The sequence below is a fragment of the Oryzias melastigma genome, linkage group LG18 (assembly GCF_002922805.2).
Source record: "Oryzias melastigma strain HK-1 linkage group LG18, ASM292280v2, whole genome shotgun sequence".
Lineage (NCBI taxonomy): Eukaryota > Metazoa > Chordata > Actinopteri > Beloniformes > Adrianichthyidae > Oryzias > Oryzias melastigma.
The window spans coordinates 3439384-3449094 of NC_050529.1; the positions used below are offsets into that span (position 1 = coordinate 3439384).

The 9711-nt window shown below is 43.9% G+C and overlaps 1 protein-coding gene across 2 annotated transcripts in view; it reads right to left on the reverse strand.

The window, feature by feature from the left end:
- Nucleotides 1-2298: 2298 nt before the first annotated feature.
- LOC112139924 (proline-rich receptor-like protein kinase PERK2) overlaps nucleotides 2299-9711 on the reverse strand; it is a 40007-nt gene continuing 32594 nt past the window's right edge. For both annotated transcript variants that reach the window (XM_024262781.2, XM_036216818.1), the window contains one exon: nucleotides 2299-3222. In XM_024262781.2, coding sequence (XP_024118549.1) covers nucleotides 2763-3222 — 460 coding nt within the window. In that variant the 3' untranslated portion in view covers nucleotides 2299-2762. The remainder of the gene's footprint in view (nucleotides 3223-9711) is intronic.

The following is a 9711-nucleotide window of genomic DNA, read 5'->3' on the forward strand; positions in this document are numbered from 1 at the left end:
TGTCCTGTTATGTTTGAATTCTTCCTGCACCTGGAGTGAGAATGAGGGAGAGACTGATCAGGACCCCCTCTCGTTGTGTCTTTGAGGGGTGTCAAATTAAAAGCTCAATTGATCATTAAGAGGCTATTCAGTTCTTGTCAGATAGTTTGACGCTGTAATGTCTCACCAATTGTCATGTGGCCTAAAATGAAGCTTATATGACATGAGGACACGCAGCAGAAGAAATAATCGTTTTAATAATCGTTTATTTGACACATTCTCCATGTGTTACTTACAATGTAAGATTTTAATAAGCCGTTTCAATTTATGCGGCTCCAGACACATTTGCTTTTTATTGTATTGGTTCAAAGTGGCTCTTTCAACACTTTGGGTTGCCGACCCCTGAGCTAAGCTAACAGTACCGGAGCATTAGCTGTGTTTGAGATGACTCGCCTGTGACACCTCGGTGAGACCAGGCGGCTGCAGGCGGGGAAAGGCCCCTGAGATGAAGGCGGACAGTGGGAAGTTGGGGTTGTCTTTCATCCACTGAATTTTAATTTGCCTCACCTCCTTAGTATAAACTTTAATATGATGTTGTTTATAATATTTTTTTAACATTTGTCCGTGGACAACAGGTATAAAATAGATGCTGGGTTAATTTAATGTCCACTGTCATGGATAAATACATAAAATTGAAATTCTTGTTAACTTTTAAAGGCAACAATAACACATATATTATTTGAAATCTTCTTCATTTTTACATCAGTAATTTACTACTATGTTTTCTGTAGCGAAAATGCATTATGAAATTTAAAGAATTATCCTGATGTTGATTAATATTTATAGTGTATTGAGTTATTTAGTGAAAATAACAAGAAAAGATTCAACAAAATACCAAAACTACACGACAGGATTTCAAATGCTGGATTTGAACTAATTCCCTTCTGATGAAAATACATTCTGTTATCACTAAAGATTTTCTCATCCATGGATTTTTTTTTTTGTGTGTGTGCAATTTTTAAACAGGAATCAAGAGTTTCTGCAGTAGCAACTTGTTGGTTTGGTACATTGATGACGATAAAAAGAGATTTTTTTTATCATCTGCTGCAAAGAAAGTGAGTTGGCTGTTTTAATAGTTAAAATAGTTTAGTATTTATAAACTAATCTTAAATAAAGTGACAAAATACACATAATAAATAATAAAAATACAAAAATACCCAAAATAATAAATAGCTAAACAGAACATTAAAACAAGTAAATAAAAAGCAGCAAAAAATACATAAAAATATATTTTAAGACAAAAAATAAACTGAATAGAAACTATTGCAAATGAATAAAAATGACTCAAAGTAATAAATAAATGAATAAGATGTCCTAAAAAAGACCAAGAAGAGACGGATAAACAAACAGATTTCTGATCTGGATGTCAGCTGGACGAGGAAATGAAGATCTTCATGGACAGAACTTCCTCCAAAATCCTGATTCTTTCTCCTTCCAGTTCACCAAAGCCTCTTTTAGCTAATTCTCCAATGTTTATTGACTGTGATCAATACATTCAATCATTGGTTTCTCAGAGTTCTTGATAAAATAATCAAAGCTAACATCAAAATGCTCTTTCATTGATTTACAATCCTTTCCAACTGCGGTCAAATGAGCCGCCGTTCACATTTCCGTGGTCACATCAAGAAGCTCCGTGGAGTCTGGTGGAGATTTTCCAGCGTTCTCAGTCCTGCTATATATTGGATGAAACTCACACCAAAAATCCAGTGATGCTGATTTGACCACAGAAATGTGAACGGCGGCTCATTTGACTGCAGTCAATGTGAAGATACCATCTTCTCTTCTCCAGAACCTGAACTAGACACTAGGAACAGATGAGGGTTTAGTGCATGTGCAGCAGAGCTGTTGATGGAAAAAAAGATCATTCATTCAAAAAGCGTGATTGATTGAGATTTAAAAGTAGGAATACTCAGAAATGCAAAAACAAAATGATTTCTGATGACACACAGACATGTTAAAAACTCTTAAAACAGGATTTTTATCGGAGGGGGGCGTTTTATGGGCATGGGAGGATTTTACCCCGGAACCATTTTGTATCCCTAAACTTGCCCCCCCTGATATTCTGTTTGCACCCCCAACAGGGGCTGGCTAGATCCAGCCCTGGGGAGGAGGCAGAATTTACTATATAAATTATTTTAAAAGTCAGTCATAGCGTGAAATTCTGTAACACACATTTTAATATAGAAATATAACATTCATGCAATTTTTGAAATTAATGTTTGTGTGAAATGGTCAAATAAAAGCGGTGAACACAAAACCTGTTGAGGTGAGAATTGGTTTAATCGACGTCTTTGGTGGGGAGGTTTTCCAAAACACCAGAAAGATGGACAATAAAGGTCAAAAGCAACTAGTGTCCAATTTTCAAAAAAATTAGAAAATTAAGAACAAAAAATGAAGAGTAACAAGATAAAGCAAAAGGTATCCTCTCACAACAAGGGACAGGAGAGGACTTATTTCTATGAAGATCAAAGAGAGATATTTGGTTATTTTTTATTTCATAAACAGTGTCTTTTATTTTTATGAATAAATGAAACTTTATTGATGTCATATATGCAATCTATCTGCCTATTGACCTATTACATTGACCATATATGTACAAACATACATACATGGTCCGGCCCTTTTGTCGAATTTTAGAAGTCTTTGTCGCCCACGAGTGGAAAAGTTTGCCCATCCCTGATCTAAAGGAACCAAAGGGTCGTCTGTGTCCTTAAAGCCGACACTCACAGAGCCGAGTGTTCAAACAGGATCACTGTCGACTGACTGGAGAGACTTGACACCCTGGAGGGCCTGAAAGCTCCAATCCGAGAATAAACATCTACATCTGAGCATGCACCCCATGACAGATGGGGGCTCGGTGGGGTGGTGCTGATCACAGGGAGGGGAAAAGACAGGACACGAGGTGATGGAGGTAGAGAAGGTGCAGGGTGCAGGGGTGGGAGTGGCAGGACTCCATGTGAGGGGAGTGGAAGTGGGGGCTGAGGGGTCACAGGTGGGGGTGGCACAGGGGTGGAGATAGAAGGTGTCACTGCTGTTACGGTTTGGATGGGGGACACGTTCTCAGGGAGGATTCCATTCTTGGCTGGCAGGTTCTGACAGGGTGTAGGCTGTCTGAGTGTGTAGGTGGCGCTGTGGTAGAAGCCGCTGTACTCCAAGCTGTTTCCTGCCCGGACCAGATTTAGTCTGTTGGACACAAAATAAACAAACTTTTACCTTTGTATTTTGTTTTTCAAACACAACACACTGAGTTCTGCAATTATGCAGCAGGACATGAATTCACAACACTACATTTGATTAGAAAACTCAGCCGTAAGAGAGTTTCTATAAGAGAAAAAAACTCCCGAAATACATAGAAAAAAACCTCTTGCGCTTTCATGGCATCGTTTCAGGGGCAGAGCTACAGGGGGCAAGGGGGGGCAGCTGCCACCCGAACAAAGAGCTGTGTCCCCCCACTTGCCACCCCAATTTTTGAGGCAATGATGACAAATACCACTTGATGCAGACAGAAGCGTTCTCGCCTAAAACTGGTTTAGCTCAAAATGCACCAAAATGTCATCTGTAATCCTCCACTACTGGTCATTAACTTTCAATAGGAACCTTTTTCAAGCATTAGTTCCATGTAGGATGGTCAGAAGTGGAGTTCCATCCGCCATCTATTGTTTACAAAGACCAAGTCTTGCAGGGGCGTCATTTTTGGCTGAAAAATGTTCTTTTTTTTTTTTTAACTTGTCCTGTCCAACAGCTGAGCCAACAGATGTGGGCTGAGAGCTTCTTGTGTTGGGCAGATTTTACTGTCACAACAAGGATTTATTGAGTATAAACCCCTGTTGTATTTAATGCTAAACTTTATTTATATTGATTATGTTTTATTTTGTTTATTTATTTATTTTTCTTTGTTGTTGGACCGGACGGAAAAAAGGAAGAGGGGGGGAGAAGAAGATGGCAACAGAGGGAAGCAACATCATAAAACAACCAGGACTAAGTGATAAACTAGAATGGGCGGGGCCTGTCTACACACACACTCTATAGTTACACACACACTTGTTGGCCAAGATAGTCTAAACATTTAAACTAAACATACTCACATATACTATACATATACTACACATGTACTCAATTCTACTGTAATAGCAGCTCACATGCTCCATCATACAAACCCATTCAGATAAAGACTTTCATTCTGTCACACAAACGGTTAGTGCTAAGGTGAGCTGATACCTGTGCTCAGGTGAGTGTTTATGTTTCACTGAGGTGGATGGTGATGGAATGTACTCAGGGGGAGAGCGCCCGGCCATCCCCACGCCAAGACCCCCCGCCGGGGCAGCAGCTGCAGCCAAGATCCCCCAACACCCGCCATGGAGCCGCGGAGAGAAACCGCCCGCCGGGCAATCCCGCCGAGCACCCAGACCGGGGCACGCGGGACCGCCGCAGAGGCCCCCCACACCCAAGAGCAGGAAGGCACAGGAACACGGAGAGTGCAGGCCCCAGCCCAGCCAGAGGAGCAGCCCCCCCACCCCGCCAGGAGGGCCAACGCGGGACCCCACCCCCGGAGAGCCCCCCAACCCCCGAGGAGCAGCCCATCACCACCCAGCGGCGCAGAGGACCCCCCCGCCCCACCCCAGGTACGAGCCAGGGCCCCCCAAGGGCAACCCACCCCATACTCCAGACAACCGCCCGCCCCCACCGCGAAGGTCCAGTGGAGAAGCAGGGCAGGGGCCGCCCACCCCCGCCGAGCAGAGGGGAACCCAAAAGAAACAGAGGCCCCAAGGAGTGATGTAAACAAGGCCCGACCAGGCACACCCACTGATGGAGTTAAGGAGAGGACTAGTTCTCGAAAGCAGGGACCGGACTCCGCACCACCGAGACCTGGACACCCCCCGGCTCCGATGTAGATTGATCCCCTGCTAAATCTCGGGGATCCCACTCCCGGCGTGGGGAGGAGACCGCCAGGCCCAGGAGACCGGCACCCAAGAGACCAGACCACCAGGCCGAGGTTCCCCGCACCCCCGCCAGGGATGGGGTAGGGGACAGAAGGTCGAAGGTCCCACCTTCCTTGTGTGATGCTTGCGTGTTTGCTTGTTAGAGTGTATGTTTGTGGTGTTAGAGGTGTGTGTACTAAAGGGGTGCGGTTAAAATTGGTGAGAAGGCCTTAACAGGGCATCTCCTGATTTCTCGCAGAGATGCCCCGTCACCCTCCCACCAGCGGCCCTACATGTCTATGGTGCGGTTAAAATTGGCGGAAGGGGCACTGAAAGGACATCGACTGTTTGCTGGCAGTGATGTCCAAGCACCCCCCCACCAAGGGTCCTAAATGTCTAAGGTGCAAATAAAATCGAGGGGAGGGGCAAATCCATGCAGCGGCCACAGGAGGAGGGCCACTGGCAGGTAGTCCACCCCCCGCAGCGCACTGCAATACAGACACCCTCCCCTTCTCCCTATTGCATGTTTGTATGAGGAAGGGGATATGTTGGGGTCAGTTGGCAGACTGACCCCCGATGGCAGACCCCTGTCCCCCCGCCCCCCCCCGCGCTGGGCCCAAGTTCCCCCAGCTCAGGTGTCTTACCCCCCGGGAGCCGACCCGCCAGGCGCAGCACCCCCCACCCCCCACAAGGAGGGTGGAGCCAAGAAGGAGCCAGTCCCAGGGACAAATCCGAGTCCCCGCCCCCAAGAGCCTCCCCTGTGGGTGTACTGGTCAGGCACCAACGGGACCTAGGCAGCCAGACCGGCCGCGGCCCCCACCGATGTCTCAGTGGAGAACCCAACAAGCCAGACCCCCCAGGTCCCGTATCTAATGGGATGCAAAATGTTCTAATCTAAGGTACGTTGTGCAAAGATAAAACATGTAAATATTTAATGAATACTTTTCTCACTACCACAAAGCACTAGAGCACTTATGAAGAATATTTTTGAATGATATTTGCTGATTTGGGTTTGTCACGATTGCAGGCTACAAAGAAAATGCTCTGCCGTAAATGTGGAGCCTCACCTAAACGTTCAATCAACACTCGCACGTATTTCCCTTAGAACTGCCCTTCCAAAGATGATTTATAGTTATTTTAGCGTCATTGTGGTGGGATGGATGGGATTTCAGACCATTACTGTTCTATAAATGAACAAAGCTTCATTCTGTAGAAAGCAGCATGTGGACTGCAGCGCTCCACCTGAAGACAGGTGTGTCTGTGGGGGGGAGAGGGGGGTGATGTGATGAATCTCCCCCTCCCGGACCAGGAGTTGATCACTAAATTATGTTTGTTTGTAATCTTTATGAATGTAACAGTTCAAACACAGTGTTAACAAAAGACAGATGATGTTAGAAATAAGTTTTCTTTAGGTTTAGATTCTGTTCATGCTTTTTACGAGAGTGATGACGTCATCGTAGCTGCATTCTGCCTGCTGCTCTGTTCTGTGCGCGTGCGTGCGTCGCTGCGTGTGCCAGCTGAGAGGAGGAAGCTTTCTGTTCTGTGCGCGTGCGTCGCTGCGTGTGCCAGCTGAGAGGAGGAAGCTTTCCCTTGGATGTTCAGTGTGCGTTGATGGACCAAATGAGTTGCTGCTGTTACTGTTCTGTTTTAGTTAGTAATGCGCAGCTTAATGACGGCTAATTAGAAAATAATAAGCACAAAGTGCACTTGAGTAAGGACCCTCCACTCTGCCATTCTTGTTTGCCACCCATTCAAAGACTCTGCCCCCCTCCCACAACCCCATAGAAAATTTTCTAGCTCCGCCACTGCATCATTTGGTTATTCCCGAATCATTTCCAAGATCTAAGGACTATTGTCCACAAGAAACCCCCACAGAAGAATTTGAATTCTGTTCAAAAATGGGTCAAAATAAAGCCTGTAAAATGTGAGACTAACTATTGTCCATAGAGAAGAGACATGTGGATGGTGTCGACACAAAGAACAGCTTCTGATGCAATCATTTTCCACATATTCGATGGTGTGCTCTCTGAGTTTTTCTTGAGTTATTTTGAATGACTTAACATAACCCAAAGATATATGAGTTCTGATTGGCTTGCTTGTGTGAATTGCAGAAGTTTGCATCAACTTGTGCTGCAAACTTTCAGAAAAACGTTTGCTTAAAAATACTTGTATGTGTTAATCACTTAAGCGTTTCAAAAAAATTAAATCCCAGTTGACATTTCTCTTGCAGTTTACCAAGAAAATCCTATTCTACCAACATTTTTTTTGTTTTTAATGACAGAAATATTTAGGATATACTTTCATGAAACAAATTATTCTGTATCAGTTTAGCATTGCTTTTCAAGTCACTGTTTCTGAATTATTTGTATTGAAACTTTGGTACAATTTCTATGAGAAAGATCTTCCTCACTTAGTGTAAGATGGATTCACCCACTTTCCATGTAATTCATCAATTCAGCCTTTACTCTTATGTTAGGGGTGTGCAAAGTCAGGCCTCGAGGGCCGGCCTCCTGTTGGTTTTCCCGAAATCCTGCCTTATCTGCTGCTGATTACCTTTAAATCATCGGTCCTGAAGACAAGCTATTTTTGAGATGATTCTCACACAGTGAAAAGGTTTAAATTCTGAAGACGAGGTAAAATTCTCCCTCTCTTGTCTTCAGGACCGATGAGGTGCTGATGCATGCTTTTGTTTTTAGTCGTTTAGATACTGTAATGCCCTGCTCTCTGGTTTACCTAAAAAATCTCTTTCAAACTTACAATTATTACAGAACTCGGCGGCACGAGTTCTGATGAGGACCAGGGGGCGGGAACACATTACACCAGTTTTAAAATCGCTGCATTGGCTCCCTGTGCGTTTCAGGATTGATTTTAAGATTCTTTTAATGGTTTATAAATGTTTTTATGGTCTTGGGCCTTCTTATTTAATTGAACCCTCGCGGACCCTGAGGTCCTCTGGCACCAGCCTCTTAGTTGTTCCTAAGGTGAGGACCAAAACCTACGGTGAGGCTTTGTTCTGCCATTACGGTCCTCGCCTCTGGAATGGCCTGCCAGAGAGCCTCAGGGTATCAGTATCTCATTTTATTTTGAGCATTTAATTATATTTTTCCTTTATGTTTTTACATACATTTTATGTATGACATTTTATTATCTTTCTATTAAGGTTTTATTCCCCAGTGTTTCCCTTTGGGGATTCTTTATGCCAGGGGTTACCGGTTAAGTCTGGGGATGTTACCGCGGTTGTCGCCCTTTCGGGGGCGGTTGGGGTCTGACTTTGCAGCTTGTGGAGTGGACCTCACTGCTGTCCCTGTTGGGGTTTGCACTGTGGCAATGTTCCTGTGGCTGAGCTGCTCCTGGTATGAATAAATTCCCAAAATACTGTTTCTTCACAGCAGAGCCAAGCCCAAGGACTTTTTTTTCTAGACGTATAAATTGCGTGTGGGATCATGTCTGTGTGTGTTTATGGAGGGAGGGGGGTAGGTGGAGGGTGGATTGGGTTTTTCTCTTTTTATTTGATTTATTTGCTTATTTCAGTTTTTAACTGTACAGTGCTTCGAGCTGTGCAAGCATGAGAAGCGCTCTTTTATAAATAAAGTTTGATTTGTGGGTGCACAATTCTTGATTCGTGCATAAATAAGTACTTGTGCATGTGCATTCTTAATTCGTGCTTGCATAATTTAGGATTTGTGCTTGCATATTCTTGATTTGTAACTCAAATAATATGTTTTGTGCCTAAGTAAAACAATTACAAAATGTAAAAACACAAAATGCAATTTACACATGCACAAATTAAAATTACAACAGCTTGAAACTAATTACACACAAAAATCTTTAAAAAATATGCACGAATCACCCCTTACCACACACAAAACCTAAGTTACACACAATCTAAGTTTAAAACAGCTGATAAGAAAACTCTAATGACCCAGCATTCTAGTAGTACTTGAATGCATCACTCATGGATGAATCAGTGAGACGAAAAGAGTCTTACCCCGGGCTTACACCGCTATCGTCGAGGCTTCGTTGCGTCGCGGGAGTGGACTAGCTACAGCCGATGGCTTATACTGGCTGCTGCTTCAACCACAGCTTGTGAAAGCTCAGCCCAGACAGAGTAGTGCTAGATCTCTATGATCAGCTTCTCGTTGTCCATGGTTATGACTGACAACGCTGTGCTGCAACACACTTTGAGAAACACGAAAACTACGTAATGTTTACGACACGCTGAAACTGGTGTGGTGCCAAAGTAGTTATCCCCTGCCACGTTTTGTGACTAGTCGCGGGAGCGCGCATAGGCTCCGTCAGCACTGCTTTGAAACTTTAAAGCTTACAAAGGTGGCGGATCATCACAATGGTGCCTATTTTTGGGCTCTAGAGGTTGTTTGTTTGTGTGTTTGTTTGTTACTGTGTGTGTGTTTGTTTGTTTGTTTGTTTGTCTGCGTGCTTTTTTTCATTATAAAATGAGCTCTGTCTAATTGATTTAACATTACGCAATAGGCTACATGAAACAGACGTAGAAACATTTGATAAAGGACAGATTATACAATCTTCATTCATTCAGTTTTTTTCAGTTTTTGGACAGCCGTGGTATTGGTCTCTCGTACGTAAAGTCGTTGTAGCTCTTACCCCCCCCTCCCCAAACATTGAATTGCTTTTGTTGAGATAACTTGGCTGGTGGATCTGTGTAGCAGGCAGTAGAAAGTCAATGGAAACAGCAGGAGAGAGACATCTTTCCTTCCCACACCCAGCACCTTTCCAT